Consider the following 20,956-nt stretch of genomic DNA (forward strand, 5'->3'; position numbering starts at 1 on the left):
CATTAACACACAGGGAAATGTAAACTTAACCTATAATGCGATACCACTGCACATCTATTAGAATGGCTAAAATGAAAACAATAAGAAGCAAACTTCACAATACCAAATGCTGTTAAGGATGTAGAACCTAGTCGTAGAACTATTAACAGAATTCTCAGCCATTGTTGGTAGAAATGCAAAATGGTATAGCTACTATTAAAACTGTAGCCTAATAATTATGGCCTAATAATTTTTCACTTAAGTGTTTACTCAGGAGAAATAAAAGCATGAAAGTTTAAGTTAATATAAAAACTTGTATGTGAATATTTACGGCAGCATTATTCATAATTGCTAAACACTGGAAACATCCCAATTGTCCTTAAACTGGAAAATGAGAAAATAATCTGCAGTACATCCATAAAATGGAATATAGCTCACTAATAAAAAGGAATGAACTACTGATCCACTCAACAACATGGAAAATTCTCAAATGCCTTATGTCAAGTGAAAGAAATCCACTTCACCAGGCACAGTGGCTCACGCCCATAATCCCAGCACTTTGGGAGGCTGATGGGGGGAAGATCCCTTGAAGCCTGGAGTTTGAGACCAGCCTGGGCAACATGGCGAAACCCCATCTCTACAAAACACACACACACACTTAGCTGGGCATGGTGGAACATGCCTGTAGTCCCAGCTACTCAGGAGGCTGAGGTGGGAGGATCACTTGAGCCTCGGAGGTTGAGGCTGCAGTGAGTCATGATTGTACCACTGCACTTCAGCCTGGGAGACAAAGTGAGACTCTGTCTCCAAAAAAAAAAAAAAAGAAAGAAATCTGCCTCAAAGGGTATATATATCATGTGACACATTGGCATAGGATTGTGGAAAAGTTAAAACTATAGAGACAGAAAACAGACCAGTGGTTACCAGGGACTGGAATATGTGGAATGTGGGGAGAAACTGGCTATAAAAGGACACAGTTCTAACATTTTGGGGCATGATAGAATTGTTCTATATCTTGATGGTCATGGTGATGACATGATCATATATTTGTCAAAATTAAATAACTGTATACGAACAAGGGTGAAATTTACTGTATTATATACCTCAATAAATTTTAGTTAAAAACAATAACTACAAAAGAGGCCATGGCTACAGCTATGTACTGTAAGTGAAAAAAATGTTGCCACTTTTGTTACAGATAATCATCAAGTATTCATCTCTTACTAGCTGAGGGTAATTACATCTGGGTTGAACAAGAGGGAAGCCAGTTACTTCTAAGGTATCTTGGCCTGAACTGTGCTAATGGAGGAAGTGAGTAGACAAAATGAAAGTGTTTTCTTTGGAAAATAGAATGCTAGAAATGTCAATGGGTACAGTTAGATATAAGGAATAAGTTTTGGTGTTCTATTGCACAGTAGGGTGACTATAGTTAACAATACTGTATTGCATATTTCAAAATAGCTAGAATTTTGAATGCTCTCACCACAGAGAAATGATAAATGTTTGAGTTAATGCATATGCTAAATATCATCATTTGATCATTACACAATGTATACATGTATTATAACATCACACTCCACCCCCATAAACACATACAATTAGTATGTATCAATTAAAACTAAAACAAACAAACAAACAAACAAACAAAAAAGACACCAGATAAATGCCTGGGTTGTTTTGGGCATGAAACTAAGCTACTGTTTTAGTTTGGAGTACTTCAACATATATTTTAATCTTGGATACGCTGGAACCCAGAAAGACTTCCTAGCTTTTCAGCAATTTACTTCGCTGGTAAAAAGCAAGAAAGGTCATTGCTCTGGAAATTTGAAAGAGCCTTACAGATGTATTCAGGTTGTGTGTAACTCCTAGAGGAGGCAGATATTCTTTTTCAGAACTTTTTTGAAGATGGAGGCAAATTTTGCATTGGATTCAACACATATACTAACAGAAGCCCTTATGCACAAGACTCTGTGTAGTACAACAGTATATTCTTTGTACTAGAGCCTTCAATATCTAATCTAGAAGATTCCAAAGATTCTATCACTGTATTTATAGATAAAGATTTATTTAAACTGAAACTCATTAACAGAACTAAAATGTAGTACAAGAGCATGTTCCTTTTATCAGTTTGAGTCCTTCTGGAGTCAGTGATACTTATAGAGAATATGCCATAATGAGACTAGTCTCTAGTTGTCTTTCATGATTAAAGGGCAGTCTCTACTGGCATCTTGTTAGGTTAAGCAAAGATAGTAGTAGCTAGTATTAGCAAGATAACAGTAATTCATTTACACTTTCTGCCTAGAGAGACATTCCTCCTTAGAAGCTTTAGTAAAGGAGAGGATTAGGAACTATGGTCACAAGAGTAAGTGCTGAGAAACAGAGGCCATCTCACATTCTGGGATAATCCTAACTCGAGCTTATCCAACCTGTGGCCTGTGGGCCACATGTAGCCCAGGAAGGCTTTTAATGCTGCCCAACACAAATTTATAATTTTTCTTAAAACATTATGAGATTTTTTTTTTGCGATTTTTTTTTTTTTTAGCTCATCAGCTATTGTTAGTGTTAGTGTATTTTATGTGTAGCCCAAGACAATTCTTCTTCCAATACCCAGGAAAGCCAAAAGCTTGAACACCCCTGTCCTAATTGATTAGGCTCCTCAGGGTCAAAGCAGAGTCAGCATCATGGGGTTAATAGGCAACTCACCTTCAAGGACACAGAACTTTAGGTCAATCCTGTCCTCTTCCTAAGTCTTATATAAGATACAGGGAAACTTCAAGCCTTCTCTTTGTTCCCTGACATACATTGTTTCTTTGTAACCGATATATATATTTCCCAGAAGAGAAGATGTTATTGGATTATGTCACCACAGTCCAATATTTTGTGCCTATAAGGCAAAATTTGTCTATTTGAGGAAATTGAAAGTATATATCCCCTGGCTGGGCGTGGTGGCTCATGCCTGTAATCCCAGCACTTTGGGAGGCTGAGGCGGGTGGATCACCTGAGGTCAGGAGTTCGAGACCAGTCTGGCCAACATGGCAAAACCCTGTCTCTACTAAAAATACAAAAATTAGCTGAGCATGGTGGCATGTACCTGTAGTCCCAGGTACTCGGGAGGCTGAAGCAGGAGAATCACTTGAACCCGGAAGGCAGAGATTGCACCACTGCACTCCAGCCTGGGTGACAGAGTGAGACTCTGTCTCAAAAAAAGAAAGAAAGAAAGAAAGTATATATCCCCTAAATGATTAGAAAAAGCAGCATTCAACCTCACTTAGGTCCTGTCTTGAGTAGCTCTAGGGGGACAGTGGCTTCATGGCTAGTTTCTGAATAATGAGGGTACCATTAGGTTCTGGGCTTCCTGGCCAGTAACTGAGCGAGGTCTGTGCCTTTATCTATCCACCCTACTCTCTTCCTTAGTTTCCTCACTTATAACATTCAGCTAATACTTGTCCAATCTACACCGTAACTTGTTTGATGATCCAATAAAACAATGTATTGTTTGGAAATATTTGGTAATTGTAACATGTTGTACAAACGTAGAGCTTATGATGTAAACTAATATTCACTGGATGGCAGTGCATTTAAATTTGCATTCCTGTCAGGAACAGTTAATATAGAAAGCAGCTGGCTACTGTGCTGTGTTGTGCTAATTATTCTGGCAACTGTGGAGATGGCCTCTAATCCATGACCAATTGGTGCTTGCTCAACTGTGGCTGGCATTCTGCCTGTGCTCTGTCTCAACACAGTCCAGAAAGCTGAGCTGGAAGCATGACTGGAAAGCCACTGCTCTACCGCATTCAGTTATTTTAAGGCTTGTGGAAGCATAAGAGTACGTATGGTTAATGGGCTGGTATGTGCAGAAACCAGAGCGCCAACTCTAGCAGTTAGAGGAAATGACTCTCACTTGCAGTTATAGTTGTGCTAGTCCGCACAATAGCTACAGCAACACAATGCCCAATACAAGTAACAAGAGTAGTCTCTATTTGTATCTTATTTGCTTGTTCTAAAATGTTATATTTGCATGGCATCCAAGATGTATTTATTTCATCTGATTTCACCCACTTCTTACTTTACATATTTTATACTGTTACAATCTTGGGAAGGCATTTTGCTGTCATTAAAAAATCTCTGCTTATTGTTATAGAGTGACAACATGGGAACAATGGAAAGAACATAGGATTCATCATCAGATAATTTGGTTTGAGGCTCAACTTTGCCAGTTATTAACTGTGCAACTAAATTTCTCAACTTCTGAGTCTCAGTGTCCTAACATGCAAAATGAGAATAATAGTAACATGAGACATACTGTATTTTGAGAGGACTTGAGATTTTATAAAATATTTCTATAACTTATCATTTGTGCAGGTATGTTAAAATATCATTTTCACTCACTGCTATTTCAAAATTATCATAGCTGTAAGACTTGCCCCTACACTTTGCTATTTAATACATTCATAAAAAATTATGGCAGAATATTGTTATGTCTCAACTTAAAAATATTTGATATTTCAATATAACTGGTTTCCTTTGTAATCCTCTATATTGCATTTCAGCTCTTAAAAATATACATATTTTTTTTTCTGAGGAGTCCAGAAGCTTACCAGATTGCCAGAAGGGCCCATAGCACAAAAATGTTAAGAAAAATCCCATCTAGATAATCATTCATTTCATCATGCAAGGTTCACACCTAATCGGTTCTTTCTTTCTTATCTTTCTCATTCCTATTTATTTATACATATGAAAGTGCACGTGTGTACAAAAATATCTACCCATACATTGAGGTCCCATACTTTAGCAGTTAAAAGAATGGACTCTGGAATCAGACTTCTTGGCTTTAATCTCAGTTCTGATACTTCTTAGACAAGTTACTTAACCTCTCTGCATCTCAATTTCCTTATTTAAAAATGAGGGTAATACTAATACCCCAAACTCTTCATATTATTTCACTGTTAAATTAAGTTAATGAGTTGCCAAACAATACAGTGGCTGGCACATAAAACATAACTTTATAAATGTTAGCTAATTTTATTACTATTGTTAGTATGGATGCATAAGCATTTAAGTATATTTATAAACACATTTGCATGTAGGCAAGCATTTTAAAAACATTTAATGACTCTAGCTTTTAAGGTAGGGATTGAGGTAAGGGAAGAAGTAACCTGAAATAGTACCTCTACTCTGTCATTTATGAGGCTCACTTCCGTATCTAAATACTGTGTCAGAAGATGTTAAAAACAAGTAGAGGAGGCTGGGCGCAGTGGCTCAGGCTTGTAATCCCAGCACTTCGGGAGGCCGAGGCGGGCGGATCACTTGAGGTCGGGAGTTCGAGACCAGCCTGACCAACATGGAGAAACCCCGTCTCTACTAAAAATACAACAAATTAGCCGGGCATGGTGGCACATGCCTGTAATCCCAGTTACTTGGGAGGCTGAGGCAGGAGAATCACTTGAACCAGGGAGGCAGAGGTTGTGGTGAGCCGAGATCGCGCCATTGCACTCCAGCCTGGGCAACAAGAGTGAAACTCCATCTCAAAAATAAATAAATAAATAAATAAACAAGTAGAGGAAATGATTTAGAGAGATTATGCTGCTCAGAACATGGACAGTGAAACAAAAGTTGTAGTAGAATCAGAATGGTGCTTCCTGGTCACGATACCACTGCAAACGACCTCAAATATTATTGGCAGTAATGACAACATTGATCATTACACACCATGCATATTTACAAATTATTTTGTTTAGTTTTCACAAAAAACCCACAATATTAATCTTTGTTGCATTTAGTGCTCTTTCATATTGAGACATCTGAAGCTATGAAAAACTTGATTATTTTAGTCTAAGCTGATATAACAATAACAGTAATAGGATATTAACTTATTGTCTACTATGTGTCAAGTACCACGCTAGATATTTTACTGTCATTATTTCATTTAACTCTCACACAAGTGAAATATTATAATCTATAGTTTACGGATGAGGAAACTGAGGCTTAAAAATTAAATGGCTTAGCCAAGATATTACTACTAATAAATAACAGTTAGAACTTAAAACTCAGGTTTATCTGACTCTAAAATCTATACTTTTTTCTACCAATACTACACTGTATAGTATTAAAATGAATCTACTAAATTCTGTTCTCAATTACATTTCTAGTATTCATTCAAATTATTTGAGTTTGGTGTTAAGAGAAAAAGCTAAATATCTATAAATGAGAACCATAGCATATTAAGATTTTACTATGTATGTTTATATTTTAAGGCTCAGAAGTAAGCCCTAATACATCTGAATCTAGAAGCAGTAAGTTATGGTAAAACATTAATCCACTGTATTAGGTTAAACACTAAGAATTGCTACCGAAATGATGTTTCATTCAGAGAAGGCCTCTCCAGTCCTCCTCCAGGACAATGGGCAGCACAGAAAGTGTTCGATTTAATTCGTTGTGTATGTAGAAAGAGACACTCATCTGTTTCCATGGAGTCAAACACATCACTGACATACTTCTCCATGGAAACAAAGAGGGGAAAACAGAAAATGCTAAAGTGAATGAATTCACTGAGCAGTTGGTGAACAAGGATTCAAGAAAAAAAATTCATCTGTAGTACTATGTCACTAGTTTAGAAAAGAGAAATAGCATATATTTAGAGATCATCAAATACGTGATACATAAAAAGATGTTTAAAATACATTGAAATTACCATCTGGCATTCATATGCATAGAAAAAAAATTACATTGAAATTTAAGATGAAACAGTTATTATTTTTGTACAAATATACAAATGCTGGAAAATACTCTAGAGCAAAGATACACAGAAAACATAATGGCACAATTCTTAAAAGATGAGGAGTGGCACCCTCAGTCAGTAATTAATAAGAAGTTCCTCAGACAAGATGATAGAAAACAGAAAAACAATTTATAAATAAGTTTATTAGCTACATACTGGCTTCACATCATGATTGCTTTTTGGTTTTTAAGGATTTTCTCTTTGGGGATTTTCAAGGTTTCAAGTTTTAATAATAACACATTAATTAATCTGTATGACTGAGCCATAAAAATATAAGTGTTTTTAATTTACAACATACTGCACTTTTTTCTTTGAAGGTTATATTTTTAATTAAAGCATTAATGAATTCATTTTACTTGGTACTTTTTCTTGATACGTCCTGACTTAAAATTTTTTTTTTTTCTCATGGAATTTAGTCCCAATCTGCTCCTCAATTCAATTTAATTCAACTCAATTCTTTTTTAGTCCTGGCCCTCAAGATGATTATAGACTACTTGGGAGAAAAGATACTTAAAGAATGATTAAAATATTTATTCATTCCTTCAACAAATATATTTCTTTTGTGCCTACTATGTGCCAAGTACTGTGCTGGATTTTGTGGATTTAGTGATGAATTAAACAGACCCAGACTACTTTCATGAAGGCCACTAGCTTATGGAGGAGAGAGATGTTAAAATATTCATACACATAAATATACAGTGATAATCTGAAACAAATTCTATGAAGAAAAACTACAGAGGGCCAAGAGGGAATACAATGAACAGATTTCATTGAGACTGGATGGTTAGCAGGCCTCTTTGAAGAAGTGACCTTAAAATTGAAATCTCGAGTAAGTTGGGACCGACTCATATTCAGAGAAGGACTGTGTGGTAGATAGAGCTCCCTCTCCCCTCTCCCCTCTCCCCTCTCCCCTCTCCCCTCCCCCCTCCCCCGTCTCCCCTCTCCCCTCTCCCCTCTTTCCACGGTCTCCCTCTGATGCCGAGCCGAAGCTGGACGGTACTGCTGCCATCTCAGCTCACTGCAACCTCCCTGCCCGATTCTCCTGCCTCAGCCTGCCGAGTGCCTGCGATTGCAGGCGTGCGCCGCCACGCCTGACTGGTTTTCGAATTTTTTTGGTGGAGACGGGGTTTCGATGTGTCAGCTGGGCTGGTCTCCAGCTCCTAACCGCGAGTGATCCGCCAGCCTCGGCCTCCCGAGGTGCCGGGATTGCAGACGGAGTCTCGTTAACTCAGTGCTCAATGGCGCCCAGGCTGGAGTGCAGTGGCGTGATCTCGGCTCGCTACAACCACCTCCCAGCCGCCTGCCTTGGCCTCCCTAAGTGCCGAGATTGCAGCCTCTGCCTGGCAGCCACCCCATCTGGGAAGTGAGGAGCGTCTCCGCCTGACTGCCCATCGTCTGGGATGTGAGGAGCCCCTCTGCCTGGCTGCCCAGTCTGGAAAGTGAGGAGCGTCTCTGCCCGGCCGCCATCCCATCTAGGAAGTGAGGAGCGCCTCTTCCCGGCCGCCATCACATCTGGGAAGTGAGGAGCGTCTCTGCCCGGCCGCCCATCGTCTGAGATGTGGGGAGCACCTCTGCCCTGCCGCCCCGTCCGGGATGTGAGGAGTGTCTCTGCCCGGCCGCCCTGTCTGAGAAGTGAGGAGACCCTCTGCCTGGCAACCGCCCCGTCTGAGAAGTGAGGAGCCCCTCCGCCCGGCAGTCACCCCGTCTGAGAAGTGAGGAGCGTCCTCCCTCCTCATCTGGGAGGGAGGTGGGGGGGTCAGCCCCCCGCCTGGCCAGCCGCCCCGTCCGGGAGGTGAGGGGCACCTCTGCCCGGCTGCCCCTACCGGGAAGTGAGGAGCCCCTCTGCCCGGCCAGCCGCCTCGTCCGGGAGGGAGGTGGGGGGGTCAGCCCCCCGCCTGGCCAGCCGCCCCGTCCGGGAGGTGAGGGGTGCCTCTGCCCGGCCGCCCCTACTGGGAAGTGAGGAGCCCCTCTGCCCGGCCAGCCGCCCCGTCCGGGAGGGAGGTGGGGGGGTCAGCCCCCCTCCCGGCCAGCCGCCCCATCCGGGAGGGAGGTGGGGGGGTCAGCCCCCCGCCCGGCCAGCCGCCCCGTCCGGGAGGGAGGTGGGGGGATCAGCCCCCTGCCCGGCCAGCCGCCCTGTCCAGGAGGTGGGGGGGGCGCCTCTGCCCGGCCGCCCCTACTGGGAAGTGAGGAGCCCCTCTGCCCGGCCAGCCGCTCTGTCTGGGAGGGAGGTGGGGGGGTCAGCCCCCAGCCCGGCCAGCCGCCCCGTCCGGGAGGGAGGTGGGGGGGTTAGCCCCCCGCCTGGCCAGCCGCCCCATCCGGGAGGTGAGGGGCGCCTCTGCCCGGCCGCCCCTTCTGGGAAGTGAGGAGCCCCTCTGCCTGGCCAGCCGCCCCGTCCGGGAGGGAGGTGGGGGGGTCAGCCCCCCGCCCGGCCAGCCGCCCCGTCCGGGAGGGAGGTGGGGGCGTCAGCCCCCCGCCCGGCCAGCCGCCCCGTCCGGGAGGGAGGTGGGGGGTCAGCCCCCCGCCCGGCCAGCCGCCCCGTCCGGGAGGGAGGTGGGGGGGTCAGCCCCCCGCCCGGCCAGCCGCCCCGTCCGGGAGGGAGGTGGGGGGGTCAGCCCCCCGCCCGGCCAGCCGCCCCGTCCGGGAGGGAGGTGGGGGGGTCAGCCCCCCGCCCGGCCAGCCGCCCCGTCCGGGAGGGAGGTGGGGGGGTCAGCCCCCCGCCCGGCCAGCCGCCCCGTCCGGGAGGGAGGTGGGGGGTCAGCCCCCCGCCCGGCCAGCCGCCCCGTCCGGGAGGGAGGTGGGGGGTCAGCCCCCCGCCCGGCCAGCCGCCCCGTCCGGGAGGGAGGTGGGGGGGTCAGCCCCCCGCCCGGCCAGCCGCCCCGTCCGGGAGGGAGGTGGGGGGATCAGCCCCCCGCCCGGCCAGCCGCCCTGTCCGGGAGGTGAGGGGCGCCTCTGCCCGGCCGCCCCTACAGGGAAGTGAGGAGCCCCTCTGCCCGGCCAGCCGCCGCCTCCGGGAGGGAGGTGGGGGGGTCAGCCCCCCACCGGGCCAGCCGCCCCGTCGGGGAAGTGAGGGGCACCTCTGCCCGGCCGCCCCTACTGGGAAGTGAGGAGCCCCTCTGCCCGGCCAGCCACCCTGTCCGGGAGGGAGGTGGGGGGTCAGCCCCCCGCCCGGCCAGCCGCCCCGTCCGGGAGGGAGGTGGGGGGGGTCAGCCCCCCGCCCGGCCAGCCGCCCCGTCCGGGAGGTGAGGAGCGCTTCTGCCCGGCCGCCCCTACTGGGAAGTGAGGAGCTCCTCTGCCCGGCCACCACCCCATCTGGGAGGTGTACTCAACAGCTCATTGAGAACGGGCCATGAAGACAATGGCGGTTTTGTGGAATAGAAAGGGGGGAAAGGTGGGGAAAAGATTGAGAAATCGGATGGTTGCTGTGTCTGTGTAGAAAGAGGTAGACATGGGAGACTTTTCATTTTGTTCTGTACTAAGAAAAATTCTTCTGCCTTGGGATCCTGTTGATCTGTGACCTTACCCCCAACCCTGTGCTCTCTGAAACATGTGCTGTATCCACTCAGGGTTGAATGGATTAAGGGCGGTGCAAGATGTGCTTTGTTAAACAGATGCTTGAAGGCAGCATGTTCGTTAAGAGTCATCACCACTCCTTAATCTCAAGTACCCAGGGACACAAACACTGCGGAAGGCCGCAGGGTCCTCTGCCTAGGAAAACCAGAGAACTTTGTTCACTTGTTTATCTGCTGACCTTCCCTCCACTATTGTCCTGTGACCCTGCCAAATCCCCCTCTGCGAGAAACACCCAAGAATGATCAATAAAAAAGAAAAAAAAAAAAAATTGAAATCTCAAGGATGACTAAGAGTTATTCAGACAGAGAATAGGGAGAACAGCGTTTCAGGCAAAAGCCCTGAGATGAAAAAGGGCTTGGCAGGTGTGAGACACTGAAAGAAGGCAAGTTTTACCACATGAGGTAAAACGTGAGGATGGACAGGTAAAGAGATACAAGTAACCTGTCAAATTTTATTCCAAGTATAATGGGAATAATGAAAGAATTTTGAGCAGGAAAATGACAAAAATGTAATATACATACATTTTTTAGTTCAAGTGAACATGGAACATTTAGCAAAAAGTCAAAAATGGCAAAATTAACTAAAGTGTTTAAGGATGTATATGTAGGTGGTAAAACCACAATGTAATGATTATTATAAAAGTCAAGATAGCCTATTCCTCTAGTGGGGAGAGAAGGATGCATTAGGGGCTTCTGGGGTTACTGACAATGTGCTGTTCCTTAACCTAGGTGGTTTAAGTGGATGTTTGCTTTATGTTTATTTGTTAAATTGTACATATAAGTTGTATGCACTTCTCTATATGTATGCTTCAAAATAAGAAAGTATATTTTGTTTTAATAAAAGAGTGAATTAAGGTAAATAAGTGTGGACAATGGGTACAGCTGGCCCAAGAATCTTGGTTTTGGTGACAGACAGCAATATTTGCCCCCCATTCATTCTTTCATTCTTCTTTTCAGAAATTGAGCACCGTGAGTTTTAGCTGGGCATGATACCATCCAGGGCAAGACTTTTTTTTTCACCTTCTTTTGTTCTAGGTGTGGCTTTGTGGTCTAAGTCTAGTCTACCTCCTTACTGACAAATTGCTTTCCCTGTGCTCTCTCTTCCTCCTTCCTGCTGACTGGGCTATGACTATAATGAACGTATCTGCCTTTGACCCAGAAATAGAAGCATCATGTTGAGAATGGAAGAACCAAGGCCTGGCAGCATACCTAAATGGTTTTGTGAAATGGAGATATCTATCTAACCTAGACTGCCCACATAACTGTGTACTATTACACAGCTGGGTTCAACTGCTTAGTAGTTGCCAGGAAGATAGGTTTGGTCCATCTAGAGTTGGGATTGCAATATTATGAGAATGAAATATACTTCCATCTTATTCAAGTCATGGTTGTAGCAGTTTAGCCTGTGCGCTAATGCAGTCGTGAGGGAAAGTTGAAAATGGCAATACCTAAAGGGAGATGAAGAAACAGAGATGGGATTTTTAAATAATGGAAACAATGAAGCATGTTTAAGTGTTGATGGAAAGAATTTAGCATAGAAGAAAGGTTGAAGATATAGTAATCAGAGGGGGAAAAAAAGAAGCAATATCCCTGAGAAGACAGGAGGGGATGGAACACAGAGCATGTGTGGAAGAACTGGCCTTTAACAGAAAGATGGATCTTTGCTCTGTTTTAGCAGGAAGATGAAGAGAGAAGATGGGTACAGATCGAGGTAGATTTGTAGATACCATACTGAAAGATGAGGGAGTTCCTACTTAATGTCTTCATTTCCTCTAGTAAGCCTACTGCATTAAAGAGAATGAAAGGAGGGGGAACTGGCAGTCACAGGATTCAGTAGAGTGAGAGGTATGAAACATTCATTACAGAAAAAATGTGGTATGATGAGTAGTAAGTACTGAGTGCCTATTTGAAGTGGGTAATCATGAATTTGGGGTGCTATCAATCTTTCAGCTGGATTCAACTGCTTAGCAAGATAGGTTTGGTACATCCAGAGTTGAGAATGCAACAGTCAAGTGCAACAGAAGGCAAAAAAAAAAAAAAAAAAAAAAGGGAATTTTTCCAAGAGAAGGATTTTAATAACAGACATAGAATCAAGGCTGAGTAGTGAGGAAGGAAAAGACAGAAGGAAAACTGATGGTCAAAACTAGAGAAGCTAGTGGATTGGAGGTCTCAGTGAGCATGGAAAATTATTGTTTGTCATCAGTAAGTGCGGTGAAAGTAAGAGTTTTAGTTGAATGGTAGAATGTTTGAGTGATTTGGAGGTGGTGGAAAATGTCAAGTTCCAGTGAATGTAGATAGCTGAGGTAAAGTAAGGATAAGCAGAGGAAGAGAAATCTTCACAGAGTGTGAGATAAAATAGTTTTGTCTTTAAAGATAAGTAGGAGTTTGTTTAGCACAGAAGAAGGTTAACAGAGTAGCAGATAGAAAAAAGGTGGGGAAACAGAACATATGGAGAAAGTGAGACAAAATTCATGGCTTATTGGGAAATAGAAGTAACCTCTAGCTTAGCCAGAGGTTACGGTACACCAGTAGAAGTTCCTGGAGAAACTGCAAATGTAGGGTAAAAACAAAGTCTGAAGGAACAGGTATGAAAGTTCAAGTAATTTGGACTTTATTTTGTAGCCCAAGTTGTCAATCATGATGTCATCAGACACTGGTGTGAATAAAGACTACAAATAATATATTTTTATTTTATTCTCTTTGGGATTTGCAACTTGTGAATATCTGTATTTGTGATAGAAAGATGGATCTTTGCTCTGCTTTAGCAGGAAGCTAAGGTTCTAGAAAATTCTTAGCTATTCTTTGTTCTCTTTATTCTCTCCTCTAGAACTCCTACGTTGGACCTCTCTATATATCACTTATATATGCAAATCACAGGGGGAACATTGAATCAATTTTAAATCATTAAAAATTAAATCATTTGTAAACTTTAATACTTTGGGTATATATTAAATGTTAAAAGATTATCCACTGTTTCATTCGAGATCTGTTAACATAAAGATGAATTCATTCCCTTAGTACCTTAGAATATCTATCTAGATTTAGCGTTAAATACATAGAAATTTCTCAAGTACTTTTCACCTAATCCTAACCCATATTTTTAAGTTTTAGGACTTAATTCCTTTCTTGTTCATGTGTTGGAAGAAAATATAAATAATAACATATTTCCATTAAAATGTATGAGTACATTGCAAATTAAAACTAATGTTAACAAACTTCCTCAGGACAAACAGTTGCTTTTAAAGTTTCTGTACTTAAGGGGACTGCTTACCTACGATGAGCCTCTGTAGAGCACCCTTATCTCCATTAACGGCAGCAGCATGGACTTGTGATGCTAATGATGAACCAGCAAACAGCAGGTTCTCTGACTTGTTCATAGTCTTCTTAGCAACCGGAGCAACCTGAAACAATGATTCAGACAATGAGCGCATGCAGCAAACATTTCTGAAACCTGTCTCATCAGTTCCAAGTGGGTATTTTATAAATATGGCTTACTAGAAATACTTGACTAGGATTAGAAAAATCTATAGTCCTGGCTGGGTGCAGTGGTACATATCTGTAATACCAGCAGTTTGGAAGGCCAACGCAGGAGGATTGCTTGAGGCCAGAAGTTTGAGAGCAGCCTGGGCAAGATAGTGAGGCTGTCTATCTTAGTGAGACCTGTCTCAAAAGAAAAAAAGCTACAGTCCTAGTCCTGGAATTGGCATTAGGTGGCAAATTAGGTGACCTTTGTACAAGTTGCTCATCTGCTCATCTGTAAAATGAGAGGGTAGGTGCTTCTAGGACTCTTCTTAGGGACTATCTGAGGAAAAAACAAAGACAATATTTAACATTAGGCACAGGGCTCAGGGTTACAGTGACACAAGCAATATGATGCCACATAATCTAAGTTAATACAAGTAATATGATGCCACATAATATTAAACATTAGAATTGATATTGCTAATAAAAGTGAGCCCGATCCACAAAAAGAGTATAACATAAACTCAATTGTGAAGTCAGAATTAGCTGGATTTAAGCACTAAATAAACTTAAAAAAATTAATTAGGGCTGGGCATGGTGACTCATGCCTGTAATCCCAGCACTTTGTGAGGCCAAGACAGGAGAATTTCTTGAGCCCAGGAGTTTGAGACCAGCCTGGGCAATATAGTGAGAGCTCATTTCTACAAATCCCATCCCCTCCCCTCCCTTCCCCTCGTCTCCCCTCCCCTCCCCTCGCCTCTCCTTTCCTCCCCTCCTCTCCCCCTGCTTTCCTCCCTTCTTGTCTTTTCGAGACAGGGTCTTGCTCTGTCACCCAGGCTAGAGTGCAGTGGTGCGATGTCAGCTCATTGCAGCCTCTGCCTCCAGGGCTCAAGCAAGTCTCCTGCCTCAGCCTCCTCAGTAGCTGGGATTATAGGCACCTGCCACCACGCCCGGCTAAGTTTTGTATTTTTTAGTAGCGATGGGGTTTCACCATGTTGGCCAGGCTGGTCTCAAACTCCTGATCTCAAGTGATCTGCCCACCTTGGCATCCCAAAGTGCTGGGATTACAGGCATAAGCCACCATGCCCTGCCTACCAAAAGTTTTTAAAAATTAGCTGAGCATGGTGGCATGCACTGTAATCCTAGCTACTCGGGAGGCTGAGGTGGGAGTTTCACTTGAACCTGAGAAACAGAGTTTGCAGTGAGCTGAGATCACACCATTGCACGCCAGACTGGGCAACAGGTTGAGACCCTGACTCAGAAAAAAATAAAAAAATTAGTTAAGGCCGGGTGTGATGGCTCACGCCTGTAATCCCAGCACTTTGGGAGGGCAAGGCGGGCAGATCACCTGAGGTCAGGAGTTCGAGACCAGCGTGGCCAACATGGCGAAACTGTGTCTCTACTAAAAATACAAAAATTAGCTGGGCGTGGTGGTGCGTGGCCATAATCCCAACTATTCAGGAGGCTGAGGCAGGAGAATTGCTTGAACCTGGGAGGTGGAGGTTGCAGTGAGCTGAGATCGCACCACTGCACTCCAGCCTGGGCAACAGAGCAAGACTCCATCTGAAAAAAAAAAATTAGTTAAAAAACTATTTTTAAAGAGACGGGATCTTGCTACGTTACCTAGGCTGGAGGGCAGTGGCTATTCATAGGCGCAATCCCACTACGATCAGCATAGGAGTTTTGACCTGGACCAGTTCATTCCTTCTTAGGCAGCCTGGTGGTCTTCCACTCCTGGGAGATCACCATATTGATGCCAAACTTAAAGTGGACACCCGAATGGCATAGCACACTACAGCCTGAAACTCCTGAGTTAAGCGATCCTCCCTCCTCAGCCACCTGAATAGCTGGGACTTCAGGCATGTGCCATCACACCTGGCTAAATACTAAATTAAAAGGTATCTAGTTCTTGCCCTCATTCCCACAAAAAGTGAAATTTTTATTTGTTCTCTCCTCGGTCCACCAGGAAAATATACCTAGATAGAGGTCTTAACCATAAGATCTTACTTGGAACATCGTATCGCTAAAACGAACCATATTTCAATAAGGACAATTTTGTTCTGACCGGTAGTCTCATGGAGCTTGTAAGAACCTTTTAAAAACATATGACAGGAGTTTCAGAGACCAGCCTGACCAATATGGTGAAACCCTGTCCCTACTAAAAACACAAAAATTAGCTGGGCTGTGGTGGCACACACCTGTAATCCTAGCTACTCAGGAGGCTGAGGTGGGAGAATTGCTTGAATTTGGGAGGTGGATGGAGGTTGCAGTGAGCCAAGATCATGCCACTGCACTCCAGCCTGGGCAACAGAGGGAGACCCTGTCTCAAAAAAAAAAATAAAATAAAAAATAAGTATCAGCCGCATAGGAAGATAGTGAGATCCCTATCACAAGAGTGTTTAAGAAAGCAGAGGCTGGAGAAATGCAGCAAGAATTCAAACACCTGATGGGAAGGAAAGATGAATAGTTGCATCAGTGATCTTAAACATCCTTCCTAAACCCTTAAGCTGCTTTATCAAAGTTCCAAGGCTAAATGCCTACAAGGACCAGAGAGGTAACAACTGTTAGAAACGTAGGGAGTCACAGAATCACGGTAAACTCAAGCATATGTACTTATCTAAAGGGAGCAGCTGTTAATCAGCTCCAGTTAATTGCTGCCATGAGGGTAGGCAAGTCCTTTTCTGATTTCACCAAAAAGCAGGTCACGCCAATCGCTGTTACTCCTGGGGATCTGAGAGTTTTCTAAGATAAATTTATAACGGATGAGCTGGTATTTGTCTTGTCATCGACAAGGATTATTGGTTCAAATTCTGCCCTTGAGAGAACATATTAATACTTTCTTAATTATGGTAAAGCACAGCTCCTTACGTCTTTATTTTGCTGACAATTTGAGTTAAGGACTGGCAGAAAATATGGAGGAAGAGGGTGTTGTGAGACACTTCAGTCATGTCTGAGTCTAACAGTCATGTCAGAAGAACTACTGTCATATCCAGGATTATATTAAGGTTATTTGAGAGAAGCTACAAAATAGAGGTGGAGGTGAAAACATGGGAGGGGAGTAACTGCACTTGGGTTCTAGGCCCAGTTGTATTTATAATCAGCAGTGTGTCCTCAGGCTACGTCAGCTTTCTAGGTTTCTGTAAAATGCAAAAAATAATAAGGGTAGACCATGTTCACATTCGTTCATTCAACAAGCTGAGTGACAACTATGTGCTAGGCACTGTTCTAAACTCTAAGAACTGTCATTTTTCATTCTAAGTGATCAGAGTTTTAGGCACATCAGAACCACAAAAAAAGTTCTTTATACCCTTTGAAAAATACACTAAAAATGTGATCTCTGTTTTATATATATGTGTGTGTGTGTATATATTATACATATATAATATATATTATATATACACATATATTATATATTATATATTATATATACACATATAATATATATATTATATACACATATAATATACAATATATATTATATATACATATAATATACAATATATATTATATATACATATAATATACAATATATATTATATATACATATAATATACAATATATATTATATATACATATAATATACAATATATATTATATATACATATAATATACAATATATATTATATATACATATAATATACAATATATATTATATATACATATAATATACAATATATATTATATATACATATAATATACAATATATATTATATATACATATAATATACAATATATATTATATATACATATAATATATAATATATATACATATAATATATAATATATATTATATGTACATATAATATATAATATATATTATATGTACATATAATATATAATATATAATATGTACATATAATATATATATTATATATACATATAATATATAATATATTATATATACATATAATATATATTATATATACATATAATATATAATATATAATATGTACATATAATATATATTATATATACATATAATATATAATATAGTATATATACATATAATATATAATATATTATATATACATATAATATATAATATATTATATATACATATAATATATAATATATTATATATGACATATAATATATAATATATTATATATGACATATAATATATAATATATTATATATACATATAATATATAATATATTATATATACATATAATATATAATATATTATATATACATATAATATATAATATATTATATATACATATAATATATAATATATTATATATACATATAATATATAATATATTATATATACATATAATATATAATATATTATATATACATATAATATATAATATATTATATATACATATAATATATAATATATTATATATACATATAATATATAATATATTATATATACATATAATATATAATATATTATATATACATATAATATATAATATATTATATATACATATAATATATAATATATTATATATACATATAATATATAATATATTATATATACATATAATATATAATATATATTATATATATATACTTTTTACTTCATAATTCTTAGCACTTAGCACAGTAACAGGTATATAGCCAGTACTCAGTAGATGTTTGTTGGATGAAAGGTCACAGGCTGAGTGCTAAGTCCAAAAAGTGAGCAGGATCAAAGTTTAATTTCTTGAATAATGAATTCATACTTACAAGTCTCTGCTCTTTTAAAATTTCCCATTTCAACTATCTTTGGGCTCTGTCAGGGGCGTGGACAAGAGATAGGAGCACTAGTCTAGGAGTTAGGCAGCCTTGGTAAGAGTATTGGCTCTGCCACTGTCTAATTTTGTCACCCTGAGAAAGCCATTGTGCAGGGCTCTTTTTTTTCCTTAAGAAAAAATGTATTTTTTGCCCCTTTAAGAAAATAAATCATTTTTTATAGAAAAAAGTCAAAACTACTTTGATAAAGTGCTATAAAATGCAAAGGTGCCTAATTATACAACAAGCCCGTGTAATACAACAAGCCCGTGTAATAAATGCTCTAATAATTATAACCGTACAAAACTAGAGGTACTGCAGTCACACTCATAGGAAGAGTAATTCTGATTAGGACTAAAGGGTTGGTTGTTCGGGAAGTTCTCAGAGATGGTGACATTTAAGATAGCATTCCAGAGAGAGAACGGGTAAGGCCATTCCAGGCAGCAGGAAAGCTGAAGCAAAGGCGGGAGCAGGGGGAACCACAAAAGCACAGTGTGCCTCCTGGGTACTAAGCAGAGATCGCGTGGGCTCCTGGACCTCACTGAGTGTTTGCAGAAGAAGCCGCAGAGCTACCTGGGGCCAAGTTAGGATCCTCGACTGCTTTGCTAGGGAATTTCGTAATTATACTGGAGGAGCGATCCACGCCTTAGCAGCAATCACTCACACAGTTTTCCAGTTTACGACGTGCTATCCCATCCCGTACCACATCTACTCCTTACAGGAGCCCTCAGAGACAATCAGGGATAAGTCATTGACTCATTCAACCGAGTGGTGGCTCTGACTTTATAATGCAGGAATTAGAGCAGAAAGAAGAGGCAGCGGGCGAGGAGGCCAATGATGGAGGCTCAGGCCACAGCCTAGGCCAGGAAGGCCGTGAGTCTGCAGCAGGGTCCAAGGCGGTGCGGACCGAATGATCCGAGCCTCCCCAGCCAGGCCCCCTCCTACTCACCCTCGCCTCCTCCAGGACTGACGTCCCGGGGGCGGCTCCAGGAGGCGCAACCCGGACCGGGCCGCCCCTCCTGCCGGGCCGGTACACTAAACCCAGCCAGGTCAGACCCCACGGCGCTGAAGCTAGCCGAGCCCCTCAAAAGGCCGCCCGAGGCTTTCGGCCGCACAGCCTTCTGGGAATTGTAGTTCCCATCCTCTGAAGCACCGCGTACACCCGCCCTCCGCCCTTCTATCCCACAGGACCCCGCGCGTAGAGGAGTCAGTGGACCGGGGCCGAGAGCCCAATGGGAAAGGAAGTTCTAGATGACGGACGACGTGCGGGGTGAGGCTAGTGCAGGACTACATTTCCCGAAGTGCACCGAGGTGGGCAGGACCCGGAAGTGAGGGTGTGAGAGGCCTCTCTGGAAGTTGTCCCGGGTGTTCGCCGCTGGAGCCCGGGTCGAGAGGACGAGGTGCCGCTGCCTGGAGAATCCTCCGCTGCCGTCGGCTCCCGGAGCCCAGCCCTTTCCTAACCCAACCCAACCTAGCCCAGTCCCAGCCGCCAGCGCCTGTCCCTGCCACGGACCCCAGCGTTACCATGCATCCTGCCGTCTTCCTATCCTTACCCGACCTCAGATGCTCCCTTCTGCTCCTGGTGAGTGAGGGAATGACAGACCCATCGACAGACGCACGAACGGCCTCCGGCCCTCGCCCAGGGGGAACACTGCTACTCCTGCCCCTGCTTTTCCGTTTTTTCCTCCAGTGTTTTGGAGTGTACCCTCCCCCGCTGCCTTCATTCTCGCCTGTCGGCTTCCAGGCGCGGAGTCCCCGAGGCCTGAGAAACCAGGGTCGGGGGAGAATGGGAGAATTAGCCCTGAGGGACTGATACGTAGTCACGGCGTAGGAGCTTCCCCTTCTCCCCGAAGTCCGGGGGTTTTAGTTTCGAGGGCCAGTGGACCTGGTGGTAGCTTGAATCGGAAAAGACCAAGCATAGACCTAGCGTTCCTTCCCACCCTCTCCATTTGGGAAGAGTGTGAGGTCGACAGGTGCTGGGGTTGTGTGAATCTCACTGTGTCAAGATCCCTGAAGCGGTGCCCGGGTTGGCAGATCCCTCTGTTGTGGCTTGATGCGATTGGTTGGGAACCCGGAACTGGAGACTGGTTTGGATTCCACTGGGAGAATAGAGTTTGAAGGGTGGAAGGTGTGGTTACCTGACAATCTCAGCTCAAGGCCTCCCTCAAATCTTATTGCAACGTATTTCCCCATGGAAGCAGATTTCTTCTTCATTGCGCCTTATTTGAATATGCATTCATTCCTAACTGCCTAACCTGCTCAGCATCATCCCATCTTAAAAGAATCTTTCCCTAGTCCCTCTTGCTCCAGAGTACGTCTTGAGTATGCAGACTAATTGATCCAGGCTTCAGGTCAAATTGAGACAAAAGCGAAGGACTAAACACGTATGGCAAAATGGCTTATATTTAATTGGGCTGTTAATTATAATGTAATATTTGAAAGTAC

At 42.7% G+C, this 20,956-nt stretch overlaps 2 protein-coding genes across 9 annotated transcripts in view; one reads left to right on the forward strand and one right to left on the reverse strand.

Moving 5' to 3' along the window:
- INVS (inversin) overlaps positions 1 to 19,711 on the reverse strand; it is a 211,836-nt gene extending 192,125 nt beyond the window's left edge. For 3 of the 8 annotated variants that reach the window (XR_004673400.2, XM_063593945.1, XM_055117808.2), the window contains exons 1-2: positions 19,461 to 19,613; positions 13,598 to 13,727 (exon numbers count right to left, since the gene is read on the reverse strand). Coding sequence is in view for 7 of the 8 variants with exons in the window: in XM_063593945.1 (XP_063450015.1) it covers positions 13,598 to 13,703 (106 nt within the window). In the remaining variant the exon portion in view is untranslated. Of the gene's footprint in view, positions 1 to 13,597; positions 13,728 to 14,053; positions 14,129 to 19,460 lie in introns of all 8 variants that reach the window. The other 5 variants (XM_063593944.1, XM_063593946.1, XM_003820637.7 and 2 more) reach the window with 5 other exon arrangements.
- A 12-nt stretch (positions 19,712 to 19,723) lies between these two features.
- ERP44 (endoplasmic reticulum protein 44) overlaps positions 19,724 to 20,956 on the forward strand; it is a 119,674-nt gene continuing 118,441 nt past the window's right edge. Inside the window, exon 1 of the mRNA XM_003820636.4 lies at positions 19,724 to 20,093. Within this exon, the coding sequence (XP_003820684.1) occupies positions 20,037 to 20,093 (57 nt within the window). The 5' untranslated portion in view covers positions 19,724 to 20,036. The remainder of the gene's footprint in view (positions 20,094 to 20,956) is intronic.

Source organism: Pan paniscus, chromosome 11 (assembly GCF_029289425.2).
Source record: "Pan paniscus chromosome 11, NHGRI_mPanPan1-v2.0_pri, whole genome shotgun sequence".
In the NCBI taxonomy this organism is placed as follows: Eukaryota; Metazoa; Chordata; class Mammalia; order Primates; family Hominidae; genus Pan; species Pan paniscus.